This window comes from Eschrichtius robustus, chromosome X (assembly GCF_028021215.1).
Source record: "Eschrichtius robustus isolate mEscRob2 chromosome X, mEscRob2.pri, whole genome shotgun sequence".
Taxonomy (NCBI): Eukaryota; Metazoa; Chordata; class Mammalia; order Artiodactyla; family Eschrichtiidae; genus Eschrichtius; species Eschrichtius robustus.
This window is the reverse complement of record NC_090845.1, coordinates 117,737,599-117,764,258: the sequence shown is the minus strand read 5'-3', so window position 1 is coordinate 117,764,258 and position 26,660 is coordinate 117,737,599. Positions and strand designations below refer to the sequence as shown.

The window sequence follows — 26,660 nt, the reverse complement described above, 5'->3', positions numbered from 1 at the left end:
CTTGTAACGTTATTTTAAAGTCTATTTTATCTGATGTGAGTATTGCTACTCTAGCTTTCTTTTGATTTCCATTTGCATGGAATATCTTTTTCCATCCCCTCACTTTCAGTCTGTGTGTGTCCCTAGATCTGAACTGGGTCTCTTGTAGACAGCGTATAGATGGGTCTTGTTTTTGTATCCATTCAGCGAGCCTGTGTCTTTTGGTTGGAGCATTTAATCCATTCACGTTTAAGGTAATTATCGATATGTATGTTCCTATGACCATTTTCTTAATTGTTTTGGGTCTGTTTTTGTAGGTCCTTTTCTTCTCTTGTGTTTCTCACTTAGAGAAGTTCCTTTAGCATTTGTTGTAGAGCTGGTTTGGTGGTGCTGAATTCTCTTAGCTTTTGCTTGTCTGTAAAGCTTTTGATTTCTCCATCAAATCTGAATGAGGTCCTTGCCGGGTAGCGTAATCTTGGTTGTAGGTTCTTCCCTTTCATCACTTTAAGTATATCATGCCACTCCCTTCTGGCTTGTAGAGTTTCTGCTGAAAGATCAGCTGTTAACCTTATGGGAGTTCCCTCGTATGTTTTTTGTTGTTTTTCCCTTGCTGCTTTCAATAATTTTTCTTTGTCTTTAATTTTTGTCAATTTGATTACTATGTGTCTCGGTGTGTTTCTCCTTGGGTTTATCCTGTATGGGACTCTCTCCGCTTCCTGGACTTGGGTGGCTATTTCCTTTCCCATGTTAGGGAAGTTTTTGACTATAATCTCTTCAAATATTTTCTCAGGTCCTTTCTCTCTCTCTTCTCCTTCTGGGACCCCTATAATGTGAATGTTGTTGTGTTTAATGTTGTCCCAGAGGTCTCTTAGGCTGTTTTCATTTCTTTTCATTCTTTATTCTGTTCCACAGCAGTGAATTCCACCATTCTGTCTTCCAGGTCACTTATCCGTTCTTCTGCCTCAGTTATTCTGCTACTGACTCCTTCTAGTGTAGTTTTCATTTCCGTTATTGTATTGTTCATCTCTGTTTGTTTGTTCTTTAATTCTTCTAGGTCTTTGTTAAACATTTCTTGCACCTTCTCGATCTTTGCCTCCATTCTTTTTCCGAGGTCCTGGATCATCTTCACTATCATTATTCTGAGTTCTTTTTCTGGAAGGTTGCCTATCTCCACTTCATTTAGTTGTTTTTCTGGGGTCTTATCTTGTTCCTTCATCTGGTACATAGCCCTCTGCGTTTTCATCTTGTCTATCTTTCTGTGAATTGGGGCTTTTTTTCAAACATACTTTTGCGTGTTTCAAACTTCCTATAATGAAAGTTTGTAAAGTGCGCTAAAACAATGATGAGTGTAAACAGTGCCTAGCACAGCACTTTGCACATGGGTAGTCAACAAATCTGGTGAATCAAAGAGAGAATATGGAGTCAATTGTAGCAAACAGCACAGTATGAATACATTACTAAAATTTTCCAAGTTAAATCACACAGTTTAAATTCTATTATCTTCCAAGGAAGAGCACATGAAAAGATGAGTGGTAAGAGAGGTAGGTAGAGTTTTCAAGGAATAATGGTTACAACCATAATGATACAGAATGTAGTATTTACTGAGCAGCTTACTATGTGCAGGCACATTTCTAAGAGCTTCACATGCATCATTTCATTTAATTCTTACAATAATCCTACAAGGTGGGGTTTTTTTAATCCCCATTTTACAGATGCAGTATTAAGGTTCTAAGAGATACTAAATAACTTGCCCAAGATCACGTGACTAGTAAGTGGCAGAGCTAAGATTCAAATATACATCTGAATTCAAAGCCCATATTCAACCAGTGTACAAAACTGCCTTTCCAGTACCTAATAAATCTATTCAATGCACCGAAACTTAAAAGGTTTTTAACACTTTGATACCACATTAAAATCTCCCTAAACTTCCATTTAATAAAAGTAATGAAGATTGGAAACTGCAGCATAATCTAGAGAAAAAGAACAAGGGAAAGAAAAAATTAAGGGACTATTAAACCAGGCAAAGGCTTGAACCTACATAAATGACAACACACTTTCAACACACTTCCAATATAATTATTTCCTGAAACATAAACTGAGTTATATGATTTGAGAAGCACCTCTAATAAAGCTCCCAAACTGTCCATTAGGGGCTCCACCAAGTCCCTGATTTGTTTACACTGTCTCAGAACACCTGGGATTTTATGGTCACTGTAATTGTGGCACTTATCACTAATTTCAGACTTATAAAAATGTGTAAAAAAATTCCTATATACCCTTCACCCAAATGTTAATATCTTACCACATATGCTTTATCATTCATTCTCTCTATCCATACACCTTTTTCTGAAAGGTTAAACAGTAGATGCAAACATGATGCCCCTTTACCTCTAAGTACTTTCATGTATCACCACTGTATTTTAATCAGTTAGTCACATATCTGCCGCTAAATTGTGTAACTCACCCCAGAGTGAAACCCTGTTTTATTAATTCATCTTTCTCTACTGACACCCGGCACAAGAGAAGCTACAGGACAAGAAGTGTCACCCAAAAACAAGTGACACGCTAAATACGGTTCTTAGTTTCAAGCCAAAGAAAATGAAGAAGTTACAAACATTTCTTGAATACCCATCCCGTGCAAAACATTCTATACTGGGTAATTTAAGAAATATAATAAACCACAAGTTTGGCTCCTTACAATTAAGAATTTAAACTGAGCTGAGGTTATGTTTGTGATGATGACTTACATTCTACACATTCTTACTGTGAATATCTAGCACCCAGCATCTACTCTAGATACTGTTTTCTATCTCTTCACAGATTACTTTGCTCCATATAAATTATTAAATGCAAAGACCTTAATACCTTGGGCTTCCCTGGTGGCACAGCGGTTAAGAACCCGCCTGCCAACGCAGGGGACACGGGTTCGAGCCCTGGTCCGGGAAGATCCCACATGCTGCGGAGCAACTAAGCCCGTGTGCCACAACTGCTGAGCCTGCGCTCTGGAGCCCGCGAGCCACAACTACTGAGCCCGCATGCCAAAATTACTGAAGCCCGCATACCTAGAGCCCGTGCTTCGCAACAAGAGAAGCCACCGCAATGAGAAGCCAGCGCACTGCAATGAAGAGTAGCCCCCGCTCGCCACAACTGGAGAAAGCCCGCGTGCAGCACCGAAGACCCAACGCAGCCAAAAATAAAATAAATAAAAATTTTTTAAAAAAAGACCTTAATACCCTTAATAAAAATGATTTTAAAAGAACCACCATTCATTTGTAGTCACAGTTCCTTATAAGTAGTCATGTTTAGTGATGGCAAATTATCATATTAAAGTACTTCTACAAAATACAAACTGGCATCTGTTACAAGCTAAAGCTATTTGCTATTGCCAACATTTGACATTTTTGAAATATTGCTTTAAAAAAAGGTAAAAGGGCTTCCCTGGTGGCGCAGTGGTTAAGAATCCGCCTGCCAATGCAGGGGACACAGGTTCGAGCCCTGGTCCAGGAAGATCCCACATGCTGCAGAGCAACTAAGCCCGTGAGCCACAACTACTGAGCCTGTGCTCTAGAGCCTGCGAGCCACAACTACTGAAGCCCGTGTGCCTAGGGCCCGTGCTATGCAACAAAAGAAGCCACTGCCATGAGAAGCCGGCACACCGCAACGAAGAGTAGCCCCCGCTCACCGCAACTAGAGAAATCCCGCACGCAGCAACGAAGACCCAATGCAGCCAAAAATAAATAAATAAAATAAATTAAGTTATTAAAAAAAAAGTAAAGGATATACCTATTATCTAAACACAGGCCAATGGGGGGGGAAACATAAGATGTAGGATTTAATTCTGGCTACTCCTGTCCATTTCTAACATATAGGAGGGCACTACACCATTTTAAGCACTCAATCACCACAAGTGGCTAGTGGCTACCATATTGGGCAGTGCAAATATAGAACATTTCCATCATCACAGAAAGTTCTGCTAGACAGCATTGTTGAGCCATTAATTCTCCATTCCCTTGTAAAAAGCTCTGCACCTTTGAGGTCCATGTCATTCAACTAAACTACTGCTTCCCAAATTTAATATGCATACAAACCACCTGGGATCTTGTTTAAATTCCTATTAAGTAGGTCAGGGGTGGGGCTTCAGATCAGGCACTTCTAACAAACTCCCAGATGACGTCCATTCTGCTGGTCCACAGACTATGCTACCTTCTTCCTCTCCTTCTTGCTAATAATTGCCAACTCCCAATCATTCCACTCACACGTCCCTTTCTTTAGCACACAGCTCACAGCCCTTTTCTCCACCCTGACCCCTGCCATCATGCTGGGTGATTTCACTATCCACATGGACAATCCAAGCAACACCTAGCCATTCAGTTCCTTAATCTTCACTGATGTCCTCCATCGACCACCTAATCCCTATAATCATACCCAGATACCTCATAATCACCTAAAAGGATTCTACCTCTGAAATCACTATATCATACTTTGGGACCACAGATGATTGCTTTCCCAAGTACTTCCATTCTCATTGTTCTTCAATCTTACCAGGACCTCCAGTCTATTAATTCCTTTCAGTTTCTTTACTCTCGCAAATATTCTAAACTCCCTTATCCCTTTACTCCTTTGTTGAACCCACTTGGAAAAATTCCGATTCTGAATGAACCAACTAGATACCTTCTCTATTCTACACCCAGGATCCTGTACTGCTGTAGGAAATGTCACACAACCTGACAGATGGCATCACTTTATAAATTCATGGTTACCAACCTCAACTGGTCCAATTCAGTCCGGAAACTTTACATTTCTCTAGGCAAACTTCCTCCCCTGGTCTTCACAACTATACTTTCAAAACAACTTCTCTCTCCTTCAACTTCCAACCCTCACCCCTCTCCCTACTTTCTCCCTCACAGAGAAAACAGACCTGATAGGAACCACTTACCCTCTTCCTTCTCTCCTATTACAGTGGAAAGGTCCTCCTTATCACAGGGCAATCGTTCCACTTGTGCACTGAATCCTCCTTCTTGTACCTTCAATCTCTTCTTGTCCATTGGATCCTTTCTTGTAAGCATTAACAACTAATCCCCCCCCCCACCAAAAAAAAGGCCAACGAAGTGAAAGAAACCAATCTGAAAAGGCTACATACTGTATGATTCCAACTGTATGACATTTTGGAAAAGGCAAAAGTATGGAGATGATAAAGAGATTCTCAAATTTAATATTTCAAATCACAGTTCATGTTATATCAAGCTAACATGACAGACTGAATTACACAGTATTTATCGTTTTAAGTATTAGCAAAGTAGGTACTGAGCCACAAATGGCAAAAACGATCAAGAAATCGCCAAAGGTATCAATTCCTCTTTGCTCTATAGATTAGTGCCGTACAATTCTCAAAGACAGTCCCTGAAATACAACCCTATAAACCCCCACCATAAATTACAATCATAAAGTAGAATATATGTTTCCCATTAGAATAATGAAATAATTGGAAGTTCTGTTTCTGACAAAGCACTCAATATCTAATAAATTCAAGCTAGATGAATGTGATAAAAGTCAAAATTCAATAAATAGAAACTCTGTCATACTTTTAAACTGTAATATTATGCTTTCAAGTTCTACAAGATGAGTATAAACATACTACATGTGTCAATAATACAGGGAACCCAAATGTGCTACCAAACTATACACTGAACCCAAAATTCAAATCAATCGTATCACAAATTTGAATTGTAGTATTCCTGCCAGTTATATTAAAAGAAAAGTCCTCTTGGGACTTCCCTGGCAGTCCAGTGGTTAAGATTTCACCTTCCAATGCAGGGGGTGCGGGTTCGATCCCTGGTCGGGGAGCTAAGATCCCACATGCCTCGGGGCCAAAAAACCAAAACAGAAAACAGAAGCAATATTGTAAAAAATTCCATAAAGACTTTAAAAATGGTCCACATGAAAAAATCTTAAAAAAAAAAGGAAAGTCCTCCTGAAAAGTATGAATTTAGATCTTCCTCATTAAAAAGTTTCTCAAAGCAAAAAGGTGGTCAAAATTATTGTTTTATGTAGTCTGCACTGACTTATCTCTACCACTAGATGGTACTATCAGCTTCAGAAACTGAGGGAATAAAAGGGGAGATGACTATATTAATCATTGTTGCCACCCTCAAATATCCTGCCCCAGTATGCTGACACACTTGTATTCGTCAGATTATTAAGTCTCAATCCTTGCCTTACCATATATGCTCACTACAATTGTGAAGAGAATCAAATAAATCCACTGTTAAAACCTGAAGCAATGAAAGGTGGGAAAGCTTACTCTTAACCTTTCACGAAAGGTTTTTCAATTCAATTACAGAATTAAGTGAGGAAAAAACTGTAGGAAAACATTATAAAGTTTATCAGTTGCACTTTATCACCTCAAAAACATTCTGTTCTTATTATTTGTCCAATATGTTTACCTTAATGACAAGTTTTTGCTAAACACTGAATTTTTAACCAGCACTTCTGAAGTATTTAGACTAATCTGGTCCTGAAGGGGAAACAATACTATTTTGTATTATAAAACCAAGATCTAAGAGATCAAAAAGGGCCACAAATTTTAATATGCTAACACTGATAACTAGGTAAGTCTTTAGAAAAGCAACAACTTCCTAAAACAACAGGCTCAAACCATTCTTAATTCTAAGCAACACGTTCTCAGAAGCTAACAAAAACTTTAAAGATCTCTAATCTAAATGGAAGGATAGAACTATCTCAGATTAAATCTAAGCCTTTTTATATTGCTAGTAAAAGTATCAAAACCATCTGTTTGAAAAGGTTTGAAACAAGTCAGAATTCAATTTGAGAACTTTCCCGTACCTTTTAAAGACCAACTACAGCTTGGCTAACTATACATAAACATGACTATCCTGGTTTTGTATAAATGTAAGTGGAAATAAACCATAAAACAATTTTAAAACTTTGTATTTTAAAATTGATTACCTCTTATGAACATGTCTGTATTAAGAAAAAAAAGTACTACAATGTGAATAAAAATTTAACAGAAAGCCTGTTTATCACAAAATGCACTAGTCTCCCCAGTTCACGTTTTCTTTATCTGACAGTAGCAAGGTTTCTAATTATTACCTTTACAATCTACTAATATACTTACCTGAACACAGAAATCCATAACCACTAGCATCATTTCTCCCTAAAGATAAATACATTCTCAACATACTCTTCATAAGAATTTTGAGGTAAAAGTTTTCTTAAAAATTCAGATCTTTTTCACTATGTACATTAGTTTATCTGAATGCTTCTCTCTCTCTTTTTTCCCCCTCATTATGGTTGATTCATAATTTGAATAATTTTTATAGTGCTTAAACTTAAAAGCGAACAGAAAGTGTTCTCTATACTTAAATATCTTAGTTATAAATCTTAATAATAGGAATAAAAAGAGAATTAATTTACAGATATAATAAAACTGCTCTCAAAAGGCTTTGAATCTCTGTAGGAACTGGGTTAAGCATTCTTTTTTTTTTTAATTGAAGTATAGATGATTTACAATGTTGTGAAAAATATGGAACGCTTCACGAATTTGCGTGTCATCCTTGCACAGGGGCCATGCTAATCTTCTCTGTATTGTTCCAATATTAGTATACGTGCTACTTCTGAAGAAAGCACCCGAATGCTTTTCTTAATTCTTCAAAAAGTATTCAATATTGAGATACGCCTTGTGGTAAAAGTTAATATAGTATATAATTCACTCATATTTTACTCAAATTTCCTCTTGAAATTGAAAAGTGGCTGAATAACGTACCTTCAGAGTTATGTGCAGTTTTCTTGTGTTTTCGGCAATAAACCCTACAAAAAATGAAGAAATTAAAAATTACCAAGTAAACAAACTAAATTCATTTTTCAAATTAAGAATGAGCAGTACACTTCACCCCATTCACAAGCTGGATTCCACAAACCTTATCATTAAACTTTCTATGCCATTTCTCTAAGCATTAAATTCCCTACCAAAAACACCCTTCACGATGATGATGAAATGCTTTGAAATGGGAAAAAATTTTTACAAAGGCCTGAAGAAAGTATGCTAGTGGGAAGCAGCCACATAGCACAGGGAGATCAGCTCGGTGCTTTGTGACCACCTAGAGGGGTGGGATGGGGAGGGTGGGAGGGAGGGGGATGCAAGAGGGAAGAGATATGGGAACATATTGTATGTGTATAACTGATTCACTTTGTTATAAAGCAGAAGCTAACACACCATTGTAAGGCAATTATACTTCAATAAAGATGTTTAAAAAAAAAAAAAAAAGAAAGTATGACTGTTTAAAAAAAACTAAAAGAGAAGTTAAATCATTACATGTAAATTCCTTGTGAAGGTTTCTCTCGTATCTGAGCTTTATCATGCAATGCACAGTGGTAGTGGTATGTCCTGTGACATGTTTTCACATCACAACCAATTGTAGCTCCAGGACAATGGCACAAAGAACACATCTACAGGAAAACAATAAAATAATATTATTAGTGTGTGATTTTGCTATGGCTATGAAATCAGGTTAGAGGCATATCAAATCTCTGTCAAGGAAAACAAATTGGTTATTGAAAAGATCTGTAACTAATAATGCTACTTTTCTTGTTTTCTCACCTAGAAATAATTCAAATCAAATTCTACTGGGAGTATTTTTTCCCATGTTAAACAATGACAAAATTAATGGACTATTATTAATATCTATTTGGTTCATTGTAGTTAAGAGAAAATCTGAAATGTTGCAAATCAGGAATGTAAGCTGTAGACCTTTTCACAATCCAGATCTTCCTGGAAATGAGTAACTGGAGAAAATGGCTCATTCCAGAAAAAAATTTCCTTCACATTTCCGCTTATCAATGAGAATTTGTAGAAAAAAACTCACATACTATTTGGGAACCTGGTAAAATCAATTTCAAGTGAGGGAGGGAGAGAAGATAAAAGAATCAGGTAGATTTTCAAATACCCCGAGCCCTAAAAATATTCTGTGATGTCAAATTGATGGTGAAAACATGCTCATCTATTTTAATTTAATCTGTTACTTACCTCTCACATTATGAATTCACGGAAATAGATAAAACAGATCCTTTCAACATATTTTAATATACCTTACCTTCTGACTTTACTGGATAATTCATACTGTTTAACTAGCTCATGTCTAAGTTTAGAAAAAAAATTCTTTAAGAAAAGTACATAACAAAAAAAAAAAAAAAGAAAAGTACATAACAATGACTGTTAGTGGTTTTGATTAACATACCATAGTATACTGTACTGAGTGGACTTTTAATCAGGCTGTCCCTAAGCTATAAATGCCGTGCAAAAATAAATTCACAGTAAGGTAAATCTTAAAATCTGTTCATTTGTTTCTTGGTTGCTAGATGCCTCATTTGGAACTGTTCTCATTCCTCTTGATTAATTTTAACATAAAGAACATCCTTATTTTTGGATTACTTGCCCCCTAAGCAATTTTAGTATACCAAGAGGCTAATGTAAATTCTAATAAAATGCCTTACATTTCTCTAAGCAAGTCAAACACTCAACCTCTCATTCAAGCTATCGTTTAAAAAAGACTCCTATGTAAGTCAGAAACAAACATTCTCAATACAGGTACTTCCCAGAAAACATGATGGCCAGTGCCCATTATTAATGCGAAAGAAATACGCCACTTCCTTAAATAAATACAGAAACTTCAAAGCAATACTGTAAAAAGAAACACCGTGCCAAATTATCAAGCAGGGAAAGTTGTTAAATACTTTTGGGTGGCTTATAAATTCTTGAGGAGGTGGAGCATTTGCACTACAACTTATTTATTAGGTTCTATTATTTTAGTAAATTATACTTCTAATCAAAAACTCATAGACTTATAGAAACTGTGGAAAACACGAAAGAGCACAACGAAAATTAAAAGATCACTCATACTCACCAAGTGTAGACACCATTACAGTGTTGCTATGCGTACGTGAAAGTATTTTTCTATGTAATTCTGTACATACTGTCACTTGGTTTTTAACTTAATAAATTTAACATTACCACTACTTCATTAAGAACTGTATACTGCAAGTAGCTCATTTCGAAATTACATCAAAAATGTGTTTGCATAGGTACATTCTGAAAAAAATTGTTGAGTTCAATGAGCAAGCAAAAATAAAAGGAGAGGTACTGTTAAAAATCCTGTAGAGGCTCAGCACTGGCAAACACAGTGAGATGGGCACTCTCAGGTGCTGCTGGAAATTGGTATACTCTCTGGACAGCAACTTGCCTTATTTATCTTAGAACTTATTAAAAGTTTATACTCTCTGATCCAGTAATTTTCCTTGAATTAATCTAGTCTACAAAATAAATCATACTTAAACGATTTATATGCAATCATGTTCACTGCAGAGTTGGAATAGCCCAAAATGTAAAACCACCTGTGGAAAACCACTGAAAAATGTTTAAATAAATTACAGTACAACCATATGTAGGAATGTTCTTTTCTCTTTTCAAAAACATTTTAATGGCATGGGAAAAGGTTTATGTATAACATTAAGTAAAAAAATAAAGCAGGATACAAAGTTAGGTATGCTAATTATGTTTACAACATATATTCTTTGAAAATAGGTGAAAGTAAACATAGCAAAATGCTGAGTGACTATCTCTGTGTGATTGGTTTTCTTCTTCATCATCTCCTATATTTTCTGATTTTTCTACAATGGGGAAATTACAAAAAATTATTTTAAAACCATTGGAAATACTCTAGCAAATGATTTCAATACCCATCTCTCAGTTTACTGAGAATAAGAAGGAAACCAAATGCCCAAAATATATCAAAATGTGTTTTGGCTGGTTATAAATTCAAATCTGCCCAAAGTATAACCAGTTAACTACAGCAACTCAGGACAAATAAAAAATTTTTAAGTGAGAAAAAGCTTATTCTCACATTTATTTTGTCAGTTTATCTCAAGGAAGAAAAGAAAGAGGACGATATCCCAATAAAAATGTTTTCAGAGAGTGGAAGATTCTTCTCAAGGCTAGGAGTAGGAATTTTTCTTAATTAGAATTCACAGGATCTATTTTATGCAGCATTCATATATACAAGCAGGTATTTCTGCTTGTATATGAAATTCTGGCAAAGTACTAAGAAAATACCAAAAAAGTGTCCATAATAAAACTAAATATAAAATGTATATCTGCTTGTGTACCTATGAATACAGAATGCGAACACTACTATGTTCAAGATATCACTACTATACTGCAACACCTGAAATAATTCTTTTTACTTGAATGCCTATGGGACTTAAGATAGAGTATTCATTTTGGCTCTTACCATTTTACTTCCTTGTATGACTAATTATCTTTATAAATGTATAGATTTTATCCATCAAGTGCTTCTAGAACGAGTTTTTTGGAAGACAAACACTGTGTCTTACCACGTAGTACTCAATTATCGAGAATGAGAAGGAAACCAAATGCCCAAAATATATCAAAATGTGTTTTGGCTGGTTATAAATTCAAATCTGCCCAAAGTATAACCAGTTAACTACAGCAACTCAGGTTACTCTGTTATTGAAGATTTTAATATCATATGGCATATTTTTTTCTCATTCACGTTTCTAATACCTGCAGACTTGACATAATTATCTTAAAGTACATCTAAAAATATTTTAAAAGTCTGATTTGGAAAGGTGAAATTGAGGAGAACAATCCAATTGAAGGGACACAGAATGAGCAGAGAGAATCAAGAAGAGATAAAAAGAAAATTAAAGAAGTTGAGAAACTAGATAGGTGGCTAGTATGCTTTTCTTTAAAAAACAAAATATTATGGAAAGTAAAACAAAGAGGACTTCTATCGAAAAAAGAAGTAGAATAATAGGAAAACGGGCCCCCCCCCGCCCCGACACAGCAAGGCACCAGTTGGTTGGACCTGAGTGATGTTATCCTGTATTCCTCTTTACACAAAACATTTATTTGCCCTCCAATCTGTCATAGGCCCTACTGGGCCCTCAGCAGAACGAGTGTCATGCTTGCACTGTAGCCAGGTTGCTCTCCATGTGGGCAAATCAAAGTTAATCTGACAGGAACACATTTCTCAAGGACAATGGTGGACTTCTTCCTCCCTGAAAAAAGGTCCGTCCCACATATCAAATATTCTGTTGAAGGCCAACTTCCTGTCTTCAATACAGGTATAAATGTCAATTCTCAGCTTATCCTGCCTATACCCTGATTTCAAGTTCTTTAAATAGAGGTGAAAATTTCTTTGTTGTTAACGATTTTTCTTTTACTTTTATTCCTCTATTCAGTTTGCTACCTAGTAGACCTAATAAATTTCAATAATCAATTACTTTTTCCAAAATGGGGAGATTAGAAAAAGAGACTCTTATAGATGTTTGCATATCATACTATCTTTTTAAAAAATGTTAATAAAACTTGTATATATTTAGGATGTACACCATGTTTTAATATACATATACATAGTGAAATGATTACTAGAGTTGAGCTAATTAACATATCCATCTCTTCATATAATTACCATTTTTTTAGTGCATGTGGTACAAGCACCAGAAATCCACTCTCAACAAATTTCCAGGATACCATAGGGTATTATCAACTACGGTCATCATGCTGTACAGGAGATCTCTAGACTTATTTATCCTACATAACTGCAACTTTGTACCTTTTGACAAACATCTCCCACTTCCCCCACCCCTCCTGCCCCTGGTAACCAGGGTTCTACTGTCTGTGAAGCTTTACTATGTTAAGATTAAGTTGTGCCACACAAGCAGAGTCTCAAGGAGCTGATCCACAGACGAAAGAGGAACTAAGTCACGCATGAGAGGAGACAAACGGAACTGAAAGGACTATGACTTAGCTAAAGTCCCGCAGAAGACAAGAGGCTGGGGCATACCTGCTCCTCAGTCAACTGAAATAGGCCAGGACTGAAATTCACTTTGCAAAAGGAAGAAGTCTTAAGTAATAAAAGGAAAAATACTGCTTTCTTAGTAGCTATGGGGGAAGCTCAGGGAAAACTCAACTAAGACCACAGACAGAGACAAGGCAAAACAAATGAGATTGCCAACTTCTAGGACAGGCAGAAAGAGAAGGCTCTTGGGGAAAAGATCTCAGTCTTAGCTTGCTCAGCTTAACTGCTGTATATCTACTATGCATGTCAGTAACTGACCACCAGTGCACAGATATAAATTCTCACAGCCAAGTACTTACTACTCTCAAGATACCTGCTGCAAGAAAACTGCTACAAATATACAGAGAATGAAAGAGGTTTCCAAAAAAAAAAGTCTGTAGGAAAAAAAAACAAAAAGCAAAACAAAGAAAAATCAGAGGGACTTCCCTGGTGGTCCAGTGGTTAAGACTTCGCCTTCCAATGCAGGGGGTGCGGATTCCATCCCTGGTTGGGGAGCTAAGATCCCACATGCCTTGGGGCCAAAAAACCAAAACATAAAACAGAAGCAATATTGTAGCAAATTCAATAAAGACTTTAAAATTGGTCCACGTCAAAAACATCTTTTTTAAAAAAAGCACTTGGAGTTGGGAATAGGGTACCTAGCATATTTTCACAGGAGAAACGAGACAAAAATAAAGTGAGAGTAGTTCACCTTACACTGGTGTTTGTTATTCTGTGTTATTTTTAATAACAGAAAACACTACCTCCAGTTAAAACTAGAATGGAGGGCAGTGCGGTTGCGGCAAGTTTTCAGAGCTGCCTAAAAAATGCTCCTAACTCCAGGTTCATTACTTTATATAGAGTAATACCTCACATATCCAACACAGTCAGAAAACAGAGTAATCTCTGAATTATCTGGTTAGCAGATGCTGTCCACTTGATTTGTTAAAAACTCCTAAAAAAAAATTACCACTGCCCGGAAAGGTGGAACATGAACTCATAACTGTTTCTGGTTTATCCTATAGCTACAATTAAAAAAATATATATATATATACAGCATTTTGAAGAAGGTCTCAAAAAAAACACAAACTTAATAAAATATTCTTAATGAGGGTTATATAATAAAATAATTAGGTCTAAGTAGAAAGCTAGAAAGCAAAAATGAAATCTGAAAGCTGTCGAAGTCACTGAAAAGTGACTTGATAGATTAGGACCTTAAATTCCAAGTGCTTCTAAAAAACAGGGCTACTGAAAAGCACTTGTTTTTTACTAAAGTAACAGATAAATCTAAGCAGTTACCGAATAAATAATTTCAGAAGTCTTTTGGAAATCAGAGGGCAAGTAAGCCTATCAAGCTCTGACTTAACCTAGTCTCCTGACCTAGCTCTCAATATCACAGACTCCAACTCCATCCAACTTTATGAATCACCATTATGAGGAATATAAGATTATCTTATGGAAGCTTTTGAAGTTTGTTTTATTCATCTGAAAGATTCAGAGTTTTTCTGAGCTCAGATCTTTATGTTTAAGCTCTTCTAAGATGCAGGTCTTTCAGGCTGAGGGTACCCTCAAGTGCCACGCTGCTTACTATACTTAATCTGTGAAGAACACCAACTACAATCCATGTTCAAATAAGTACCAAGACATCCCCCCAAAACCAGACATAGATTATTTTATACTACTGGTTTGGGTTCTCTTCCATTAGCACAAATAAGTGAGAAGTGATTATATAATGACATAAATTTACAGTATTCTCAATTACAAAGAAGTATCAATATTCAATGAAGGCAAAGGAAAACAATTTGTGAATTTTTAAAAAATTAATTTATTCAGTAATAGTCAAAGACCTGATTTTCTCCATCATTAGATCTGAAGTTTCTCTTTGGCCTCACATTCATTCTCCTTAATCACCTCCAAAGTAAAACAAAGTTCATTTTATATAAATGACAGGTAAAATATCTGCGCACATTTAAATTAATCTGCATGCCATAATCTGAGCTTTCAAAAACATTCACATTTATACGAATACATTCATGACGCATGTACATGTAGTTACACAGACGACAATGAGGCCAGTGAACAAATCTTCAGGAAAAAATTTACCTGTTTTTCCCCCAAAATACTGTAAGGCAAGGATCCTGCAAGCCCAATTCGGCCCATCACCCTGTTTTCATAAATAAAGTTTTACTGGCACACAGACATGTTCAGTTCTTTGTGTATTGTCTGTGACCGCAACTGAAACAATATGGCTAGCAAAGCCTTAAACATTTATTATCTGATCCTTTACACAAAGCGTGCCGACCCCTGTCCTAAGGCAATGGTCCGTAACGGAGAGTGTTCATCAAAACTCACTTGGGAATCTTTTTCAAAAAATACCTATCTGCAACCCAGCCACACCCCTTTCTGATTTAATAGTTGGTTAAGTACCACTGCTCTAAGGATTTGGTAGCACCATTAATTACCTGGCATCTTCTGCATCTTTGTATGTAGTAAGCAATGGTTGCGTTCTATACACTTTGGGTGCTCCATTTTACCCTTACTGAATGCCAAATAAGCCACACACACTCTACTTTAAATAGCACTGGCATTTAATATTCATTTAATACTTGTCAAAAGTACTTCCTCCTCCTTGAAACTCTTCCCCCTTTGAGTTCTACAGCATCATTTTCCCAGTGGAACACACTTCAAATGTCACTTTCTATGAAGTCTTTTGACTTCTCAGGTAAAATTAATTATGGTCCTCTCTCCCAGCTCCCCTGTGGCATTCTTTACATACTTCTAAGGCTAAAGTACATTTATTCATGATTGCATACAAAGTGTCTAGCATTGTGCTTGGTACAAAGTAGGCACCCAATTAAGTGTCTGATAAATGGACAGATGATTTCTAGACTCTAGATGGAGGCCTTGATGAATACAATGCCTGAGGAAAACAATAAAAATTTAACACCCTACTGGTAGAGTGAAGGTTGAAGAAACATGAAAACACCCTTGTTTGAGGCATACACAGCTCTCCACCATCCTGAACAAATAACCAACCTGATTTTTCCCTCTAGATTTCTCTCCTTCCTCTTCAAACCGCTAGAGCTGCAAACAACACTAAAACACTGATTAACCAAAACACAGGAATTTTATGCTTATACTATTACTTCCGTAGTCAATTTACACCTAGCCCATTACTTAAGCTTCACACTATTATCCAATTGAAGCCCTTCCCTCCTTCAAATTCAGCCAACAGTTAATGAGTGCCCACTTACTAGAGTATAACTGAGCACAAATGAGACGTCAAGCACCGTGCTAAGCGTTTTCCATGCATTTCCCCCACTTAATCCTATGCTGGGCAAAGAAAATACAGTCCCTGCTCTCCCAGAGTTCACAACACAGTGGAGAAGAATGGCTTGCGCACGTGTAACAAGTACAATGCATAGTGTTAAACTCTATGACAGAGGTGAAGGTTGAGTTGGACTCAAAAACAGACAGAAGTTCTGAGAGGCATCTAGGAGATGAATAACATCTGTACATGCACAGATGTGGGGACAAGCAGAGGATACTTGGGAAACCGAGAGGAGAGGGGATGACATAAGGAATGGAAAACGTGGGTTAAGGTACGACTTCTGAAGGGCAGATATTATTTTGTAGGCAGTTAAGGAATCAGTAAAGGTTTAGAGTCAGGAAGTGAGTGATATTAGGTTATAAAAGTAGAGATCAAGTAAATACCAGCAGTATGTTGGAAGGATGGGAAGAGGAAGACTGGATACAGGGTCGCAATAAGAAAGGCAAGAGGGCTGAGACATCCCAGAAATAGAATCGATGTGACTGCTGTGGAAGAAGGAAGAACTGAAGGTAAATGATTCAGAAAGAGAATCGGGTTTCAGGGTAGGGAGATGATGAATACTGGTTGAGTTTAAGATGCCTGCAGGACATCTATGTACAGCAGACAAATATGCTGCCATTATTACACTTTATTCTTCACAATGACTACTATGTATCACCTGTCTCCTGAAAAATCCTGCTTTGCCCCTCCTAAGTTGAAATTCCTGTCTAATGTTTGAAGACCCTGTAATCATCCCACCTTTCTCAATTCTAATCCATTACTGCCAGTCTCAATGACCCATTCAGTTATAGTTAACCTATTTCATGGACTCATCCTTTTTTTTTTTTAAACTTACCATCTCTAGGAAGTAGTCTTAACCACCTAAATTGGCAAGACCCCTCCTGCACAGAATAAAAAGGTGTATCTATAAATTGCCATATATGCAGATTCATGGCATGCCCAATATCTAGATCATGAACTCTCAAAATCAGACACCCTGTTTCTCTGGGGTGCCAAGCACTCTACTGGTACTGAGTAAATAAACTAAACACTATGTAAAATTTGTCTTTTTTATTTTCAGAGGCTACAGAAAGTATCTTGAGGGTAACAGAGACTTGGAATATTCTTACATAGTATGTATGTAGGATTTTTGTCCTAAAAACAATGCTATAACAGAATATATTAATAGGAGTCTGATTATGTCCTAAATTCAGTACTATTTCCATCTTTATTAGAAAACTTCTAAGCTCTAATCATTACATTTTTTAAAATGTGATTTTTGGTTAGGTAGCTTAAAAGGCAGTCTAGTATAACCTAGAGATTAAGAGTTCTGGCTTTGGAGTTAACTGGCCCTGGATTCAAATTCCAGCTCTGCCACTTACTAGCTATATGACCATAGTCAGGTTACTTCTCTGAGCCTCAGTTTCCTAATCTGTAAAGTGAGAATGAATACCTTCCTATCTCACAATATGACTGTAAGGATTAAAAAGGTTCATGTATTTAAAGTACTTAGCCCAGTTCCTAGCACATATTAAGTGTTCAATAAATGTTAGCTATTTCTGCTACTGAAAAAAGCAGGAAAAGTGTTCCAAGGATTTCTTAAGACATGTGAGTAAAATTTAGTTTGAAAAAGGGAAAGTTTAGGAATGACCTGAGGATAGTCATCAAGTATATGAAGGACTTTTCATTTTTAATATTGGAAAAACCAAATATTTCCTTTAATGGAAAGAGGCAGACCTAGAATAAATGACTAACTTAAGTGAGATACTTGAGTTATACAGAAGGATGAATTTCGCAACTGTGAAGAGTGTTATATAATACTGGTCCTGTTTCAGGTTGCTTGGGTAGAATCACAATTTCTTGATATATTTAAAATAAGATAGACAAAAAAATCTATGTTACATGGCTTTTAGGTAATCTTGCCTAAGGGGAAGGAAAGTGAACTAAATGGCCTCTCAACTCCTTCTGTTCCTAGAGTCTGTGATATATGTGACATAGGTACCAATTTGAACAGTAACTATCTGATGTGGATACTCTTTTTCTTTTCTTTTCCTTTTTTTTTGGTGGGATCTTAGTTCCCTGACCAGGGATCGAACCCCGGCCCCAGCAGTGAAAGTGCCGAGTCCTAACCACTGGACTGCCAGGGAATTCCCCCGATGTAGATACTCTTAATGATCTCACCACCTAGCTTCATCCAGCAAGAGTATGTTCTTCAAATATACTCAACTGTCTCCTAAAACAAAATGAAAACAGCAACGACAACTCATAATCTTACTTGGAAATTCGCATTTCTTGGCTAGATGGCTGGAGAATAAGAGTAGATGGTACAGATGTGGTGTCTCCACATATGAATTCAAGAGGAACTAGAAACCATTCTGGAAAAAAAAATCTGTCTCAATTGCAAAAACAGAGTCTCAAATTATAAAAACCTTAGTAGGCTGGCAAATGTCTCCTGGTCCATCTTGGTGCTTAAAGGTGATGTAAAAGAGATGAATATGGTCGTGCAGAATGGCTTTCCTCCCCGATCCTTGTGGCTGACATGAAGATCTTGGAAAATGGCCTATGGCAGCAGGAACACACTTGCCACCCGTACCTCCTGCTCTACTGTGACTTCCCATCCTCTCAAGACTCTGACCCATCTGGCCGCCTATATACTTTCACCTCAAACCCCAGACTCTTCTCTTTATACTTTTTTTTTTTTTTTTTTTCTTTATACTTTTCTTTGGGGCAAGTGAGAACCTCTGGAGCCAGCATGAGATACAGACTGGAACCTGTCTTAAAAGCACCCATGGACCAGCACTCCTGTTTTTCATTATTTTCAATGGGAATTCATGACCCACTTTTCACCTAAAATCTAGATGAACAGCAGCCAGGGCAGACTCACAGGATAAAATGCCTTAAAAAGTCAATTAGGGAAACTGATTATCTAGTTTACATGTAGCTTACCTACTTACAGGAAACTCTTCACTTTTTTTCTCGCTTTCTATTTGATTTATGGCCCTTTTATTGCTTAGACAAATCTACACAGGGAAAAGAAAATAAGAAAACCAAAATCTGGAATTTTGGTTACTTGATAGTACTTCACGTAAAGATGATGTAATGGAAGGGACAAAACTAAAGGTTAAAAGGAGACTTAAAAATTATTTCAAAATTAAACATGCAAATGCTACTCCAGTCCTAGCCCCTATATAAATTATTTAAATTCTGACATTTTAAGAGAAGGAAAGGGAGCAAAATTATATACCTGGCTCAAAAGTTCTCTCCTTCTGCCACTATTCCTCAATGCTGGATGCCCACAGCCTCAAAATGGCTACAAAACACCTTTCCTAAGGGAACTCCCTGGCGGTCCGCTGGCTAAAACTCCATGCTTTCACTGCCAAGGGCGCAGGTTCAATCCCTGGTCGGGGAACTAAGATCCCACAAGTCGTGTGGCACGGCCAAAAAAGAAAAGAAAAAAGAAAAAACCCACACCTTTCTTAAGGTAACTCTTTATATCTCTTATAGCACTCTTTAGTTATGCAACATCACTGTTTAGTAAGCAGTGATACAGCATTATCCGTTTACTGTTGGTGACTTGTTCTAAGTTATATAATGTGTCAGTGGCAGTTATTAAAAAAACAGGCCTCATGAATTCCCAGCCCAGCATCCTTTTCATTAGCCTACAACAATATTAGCAGATCTTATCATTACTTACGAACAATAACTACAACAGGGGCTACCATTTATCAAGTCGTAACCATGTACCAGGTACCATGCTAAATAAATCCTGTAGAGTCTCTTTTTTGATTCTCACAATATCCCTGGAAGGCAAGTACTACCATTATCTCCTTTTGTCAGGTGAAGAAAACATGGTGTAGAGAAGTAAATCAACTTGCCCAGGGTCACCCAGCTAGTTAGTTACTAAAGCTTGTGGTCTTAACCTCCAATACTGTTCTACTCCCTAGATCAAGGAACAAGCTTAGTTATTTATAACTCACTACACTTGGGCAAAAAAATTAACTCCCTACACCATACCATTAAAAATTAATCAAAACAATTTATAATAGTGAAATCTGTACAAAGTTCTGATGCTTTCTGCACAAACAGGTACAAATAAATTAAATCTCCATTGAATTTAGCAATACTGCCAGATGTATGCTGCTGCTTCATGTAAAACTAGGCACTGCATTTGTTAATAACACAGTAACGTCAGGGACCAAAACTGCTCCTGTTCTGACTAGAGCAGCCATGTCAAATAACAAAAATGCTAACAAGTCAGGATGTAGGTGCATTTTCCAGGAATATTCATAATGCCAAGGAATAAATAATGGGGTGATAAGGGTTACAGTACAACTAGCTTCAAGTAAATAGTATTCTTTCTTTGTACCCAAAGTTGTTTTTAAGGACTAGGAAATAAAAACATAACTGCTCTGGTTCTCAAAACTCAGCAAGCCACAGTAACATGAAGAAATCTAAAACCACCAAATAAAAAAAAAACGCATTTTTTAAAAAATGCAGCATTCTATTGCTATCTATAGTTTTGGGGGTGGGGAAGATAAACATTTTCACAGTTAAGGTCTCACTACAACAAAAACTGTCTGACCTCTGAATTCCCATTTGCGCCAATACTGATTCTAGGGTTTGAGACTATTTATCCTTAAAACAAATCTCAAATGTTATCTTTGAACTTCTTCATATTGCTTTTCTTTTTTTTTTTTTCACTAATACTAGAAAACTGACTACTTTTCAAAATAGATTATTCCTGACATCAAAACGATAGCCCCCCCGTTCCCATTAGATTCTTTATGAAATATGAGATTACTTAGTGCCTAAGAACATAGATATATGTTCTGCCAAACCCATCTTTAAAATAATGAAACACTTGATAGTGGAGCTACTGAAGGTACATTTACAGATGTAATTTCAATAAAGAGCTCAGAGGAGAAAAATAACCAAATGAGAAGACACTGTCTCAATGTAAACCATAATGTATTAAATAGCAACAGAGACGACACTACCTCTCCAACAGAGCAATACAGTATCTTGCCAAACTGGTTACTTGGTAGTGAAGACAACTGCAGGAACATTACGCTTAGCACAGCTTCAGAAAAACTGTAAGATTCAACAAAAGTTATCCAAAGTCAGAAATGCTGTGTTGTATAGCTGAACCACGGTAAAATACGTTGTGCAGCAACTACTAACATTTTCCTGTTGAAAGGGTTCTGTCATCTTCATTTGTAATGATCACAATTACTTTATTAATGGAAAATGAAAACATTTCAGAATTTTAATTATCAAAATATATGTGAATGAAGACTTTAACACATGAAACATTCAAATTAAGCAAACTGCTTGTTTTGTAAGTCAACATGGCCTCCAAGAAGATTTTAATTCTTTTTGAAAAGAAAAAAAATGGATAATATACATATTGATTCACTCCTTTTTTGTTGATTGGCAAATAAGTTAAACCTAGCCTTGCAATTTGCCGATTTGGGGGAAAAAAAACTAAGACTGCAATTTTAAAAAATTACACTCAGTTAATAACACGATACACTCTAAAATAAGCAATTTTCTCCTTAATGAGCTTAAAGTAAGTTTTATTCTCAAGAGGCAGAAATACCAACTTACCAGCTTCGTGCCTCTTTTAATTTCCTTTTGGACATCTTCAATAGAAAATCCACCAAGACTTTCGTTATCAGAGTGTGATGATACCAAAGCAGATGAAAAGAGCTATAAATTACATTTAAAAAAAATTAAGGTTCATATATAAAGAAATTACAGTGAAACAGTGAATAAGATGTTAAATTTAAAAGGAAATATTCAAGTAAAAATGGCATAGCATTAGTGAGAAACCACTTCTTAGAAGTTTAACTGGTTTTGTTGTTTTGTTTTGTTTAGTAATCAGGAATATTCATTATTAAGATTCTCATGGTTTCAGGTCTCTTGGTTGCTGCGGGCATACTTACCATGCACTTATGGTGTGCTGCCACCTTCTGGTTTTCAGATATTAGTAACTGTCCACATTCCTTGTCTCTATTTGACTTACAAAAGCCACATTTGCGCTGTCTTGTAGGCCCTTTTTTCTGTTCAACTGAGCTTGACATGATTTTTAAATTGCCTTTAGAATGCCACTTTATGTCTCAAGAAATGCTACAGAGAATAAGAAGGGCAACAAAATGGTTAATTTTGTTTTAAAAATCAGTTTACACAGTAATATAAATTGCTTAACATTTGACCTAGGTCTTAATATATGCATTTAAAAATAGCTATTTAGTATAGACAAATTAATATTCAAACCTCTGTAATTTTAAAAAATGTACAGCGTATGCATAAAGATAAGTTAATGAAGTACTGAGAAAAATCAAACTGCTCTCAAATTAAGGGACATGTGAAATAATTAGAACTATTTCTGCATGGATAAATAAAACACGAACAGTGTATGATATTAAAATAGTCATCTGCTGACATAATTAATGAAAAACATTTTTCATGTATAGCTAGCTAGGTGCCCCTTCAAGGAGACAAAGAATTATACATCTAAGAGCAGAGCAAAAACTAATAAGAGAACTACACAATATCCAGGGTGAACAGAATTCTATAACTGCACAACTCCTTAAAGTTCACATATTGATAATCCAACAAATGAGAAATGAATTTACATAACCATGACTTTGGAACACTTATTTTTAAAAGTTGAATTATTTTCAAGTTTAAAAAAAAATCATGTATACATCTTTATTAGTTTTTGCTATTGTATTCCTTTTGCAAGTAAGGAAAACATTAAGCCTTACACCAGTCTATTCAAAAACGCAGACTTTAGGAACCAATCATTTATAAAAACAACTGTATTATCTGACTCTGAGATTTACTCCAAAAGTCTGCTTATTAAATTAAAAGTTACAAACTGACAGTCGTGTTCTAAATGTAGTAACTTTCATACTTTAATTAGTAATACTGTATAAAGAAAGGGAAACTTTTCTGAATGAGCCTTAAATTTAGTCAAATTATAATTATAGGTAGTATAGTCAAACAAAAAAAGGGAAGAAAAGCTCTAACATGGAAGGTTTCTGATTTAGATCATCAATCTCAACATGGATTCTTCAGAAGACTATAAACAAATGTAAAATCAGTTATTTGAATTGTGTAGGTTTCCCAAATCAACATAACTAAGCAGTTCAGTACCCAGGTTACCACAACACACATTACAGTCAATAAAATCTCAAATTTTTGTCTTAAAATTTACTAAATTCTTTCCATTCCTCCATATATTTGAACATTTTCAAAATATGTTGAAAAAATGGACTCACTAACACTACATCGTTTCTTTCTGAGAAGCACTTGTTCACCAACAAGAACAGGAGCAGTTGGAAGCCAGCAAGGTGGTAGATGCAAACCATTCAGTGCTTTACAATATAACAATGCAAATACTTAAAACTGAACACGAAGTCACAAAGAAACAGGTCTTCTCATCAATTTATTTCTAGGTTTTTCTCTTTAATGAAACTTCAAAGGCCCTGACAGTCTCTGCACCGATGGGTTTAACAAACTCTTAATGCTGTCTACAATTTTAAATACTTCACTCTTCCAAATGGCATCGGATACTTTACAACAGTACTGTATTCACAGCACTGGCTATAAACCGTGAAACTGATTGAAAACAGGCAGCAAATACTTTTAGGATTAAAGAAAAAAAAAAAAGAACATAACAGAGAAACAAAAGAAACAAAAGGGGAAGTGTGTTTGCATTTGCTCAGGCAAATATGTGTTCAGTTGCTTTATCAAGAATGTAGCTGCCAACATCTTTAGAATTAAATATGCAAAACATCAAAATTCATAAATAGCACCAGAATTTGCTACTTGAGTTCTAAATTAGCTTTCTTTACTACTGTGCAATGAACAGTAAGCACTCTGAAAGCACTTTAATGTATTCAGCATTTCTCCTGGTCATCCTTGGCCAGCTGAAAGGATGGCACATTATGAATCCAATCTATACAGACGTCTTAATGTGTAATTTCTGTACAACCTTAGCATAAGCTATAAAAACAGCTTAAGACAAAGTAAATTCCTAGATTAGAACATCACTTTTTATTCTTAAAATTAATTCTGAAAATGGTGTCCCCAAAATTCTACCCATATTGAATCCTGCCTCTTTCCATTTATAAACAGGTAAATTTCTCATCCTAATTTTGAGAACCTACTTTTCTAGGTATCAAAGACCCCAAAATCTAAAAGAGAAAAAAAGGTACACTTTATTTTGCATTCAAAAATACTCTAGTGTATTTTTTCTGTAATCAGTTTAAATATAATTTGTAAAGTGAACAGAAACGCACACAAAAGTGCACCAAACCAATTAAAAACTTTCCCTAACGTGCAATGAGTAAATGGATTTTTCCACTAAAATTCAAATAATGCATCTGTGCATATCTTGCTAATTTTTTTTTACAGCCTCCTTGTAAAACATGAAGTGGAGAACATCATGGAAACAATGACTCCTAGTAAAAGTGTCTTTATCATAAAAATGCAGATTTTTGTCTAATGCTGTCACATTTGTGGTCTCTACTTGAGGAGAATAAGGGCATTCCAAGGACCAATATTAAGGGGTTCATAATGATCCATACAGTATATGGCATTTTAATTTTAGTCTAAAAGGTTTTTCAGGGCATGCAGAGATCAAACTTTGATGCTTTCACCCAACAATGAAACCTTTTCTTTCAAAGAAACATAGCATTATGGATAATGTTATAAAGCAGAAATAAAGAGGCAAAGATAACAGCGTGAGAAACATAATTTAAATGTCCGAAAAAATATAAAAACCCGATTAGTTAGGCTGAAGCAATCAGTGCATTTCAGATTTTCCAAGATGCTTTAAAGCACCAAGGTGGAAATAACCTGAAACATCAAGGAGAGCATTCAAGAACCAACTCGAGAGCTCATTCAGTGTCTGATATCTGAAAGACCATTTTCACAGAAAAACAAAACAAAACAAAAACTGCAGTTCCGGAAGATCAAACAATTCCACACGCAAGGAAGTTGAAATATACAGATCAAAATATATAAACATGATCCAAGAAGCAGTATTTCTGTCAGGAAAGTTACACTGGAGAGAAAGAAACGAATAAGAGATGAACCGGAAGGGCACCTGAATTTGGTTGCACGATATTATTACATGCTTCGCACTGCTTTTTGCGGTTATTCAAAAGGAAACTAAAGGAATTTTCCAGTTGTTTCAAACCCAAGGGTAGAGAAAGAATTTGAACTGTGTGAATAAGACCTGATATTACGTAGTAAGCCGATAAAAAGAAAAGGTTTTTCAAAATTAAAGGATTTTTCAACTTCCACGCAGAATATCGAAACGAAGAAATTTCAAAAGAATGCCGTGCTGCTCGTCCATATAATAAGGGATGGTACACATAACGTACCGGAGCCTCTCCGTTATTTATTCCTCAATACACACTAGACTCCAAGATCTCCCTCTAATCAAGCGCTAGATAAACTCTCAAAACTATCTTCCAATAAAACACTTTAGCAGGTTCCTTTCGGTCGTAAAGTCAGGGTCCCCTAATTGTCCTTTTCCAATCCTCCTGGATCCAGGAAAATATCACCCTACCACTTTCTTTAACCCTCCTCCCGCCAAGAGTTCGCCCTCTAATAGTCTTCGTTTCCTATCTCAGTTTCACCCCTAATTCCCCCCACCCCGGAGTTTTTCCTCATTCCGTAAGGCTACCCTTCTTGCCATCCTAACAATTCTTCCTCTCACTCTTCCCAAACTGGGAGTCTCCCTCCTTCCCAAATATGTCCTAAGCGATGGCAAAGACTAAAAATTCCCGGTATTTTGTCCTCTTCAAATGTTGCGCCCCCTCCCCCGAAGTCTAGGCTTAAGCCTAACCTCTCCCTTGGCTCCTCCGAAGCACTTTTCTCAGCAGCCTCTCTGCCAAGCGCCTTCAATGAGCGGCGCTTCTGGGGTCCCTGACAATAAAGCGAGACCACCAAGAGTCCCCCTTAACAACGGGCAGGGGCGGCGGCCTGGCCACCGCCATCCTCCTTGTCTTCTCCCGCCGGGCAGAGAATGGGGGGCCCCAGGGTACCGTGGGGACTCACCGGCGGGGCCCAGAGGCGAACGGCAGGGGAGAAGCGCCAATGAGGGGAAAGAGAAAGAACTCGGTCTTGGTTCTCCGGCAGCGCCTGGGAGCGGGGTTCTGTCGCCGGAGGTTGTTTCCTTTCATTCGAGAAGAGACGGGCTCGCTGAGCGCCCTTACGTCGCCCCCCTCGCACGCAACGACTCACATAGCGTTAATACGTCTCGAGCGCGCCGCGGGCCCTGATTGGCTGCAGCGAGGAGGCAGCTGAAGCCGCAGAGCCACGGCGCATGTGCAGAAGCCACCCCCGGTACGGATCGGGGCGGCAGGCCCCGCCTCCTGCTCGCGCGCGTACCTTCTATTCTCCGGTCCGCCGCTCAGCCAAGTGTTTGGGGGCAGGATCCGAGGAGATAGAGAAAGAGATTCAAAGATATCGCTGTG

The 26,660-nt window shown here is 36.8% G+C and overlaps 1 protein-coding gene and 1 non-coding gene across 7 annotated transcripts in view; both read right to left on the bottom strand.

Annotated features, from left to right (window-relative positions):
• PHF6 (PHD finger protein 6) overlaps positions 1-26,401 on the bottom strand; it is a 53,555-nt gene extending 27,154 nt beyond the window's left edge. For 4 of the 6 annotated variants that reach the window (XM_068533887.1, XM_068533882.1, XM_068533883.1 and 1 more), the window contains exons 1-5: positions 26,242-26,401; positions 22,110-22,293; positions 21,772-21,873; positions 8,312-8,445; positions 7,763-7,806 (exon numbers count right to left, since the gene is read on the bottom strand). In XM_068533887.1, coding sequence (XP_068389988.1) covers positions 7,763-7,806; positions 8,312-8,445; positions 21,772-21,873; positions 22,110-22,247 — 418 coding nt within the window. In that variant the 5' untranslated portion in view covers positions 22,248-22,293; positions 26,242-26,401. The remainder of the gene's footprint in view (positions 1-7,762; positions 7,807-8,311; positions 8,446-21,771; positions 21,874-22,109; positions 22,294-26,241) is intronic. The other 2 variants (XM_068533885.1, XM_068533886.1) reach the window with 1 other exon arrangement.
• LOC137757565 (U6 spliceosomal RNA) lies at positions 7,517-7,626 on the bottom strand. Its single transcript, XR_011072405.1, has one exon. It is a non-coding gene; the product is annotated as a U6 spliceosomal RNA (small nuclear RNA).
• Positions 26,402-26,660: the final 259 nt, after the last annotated feature.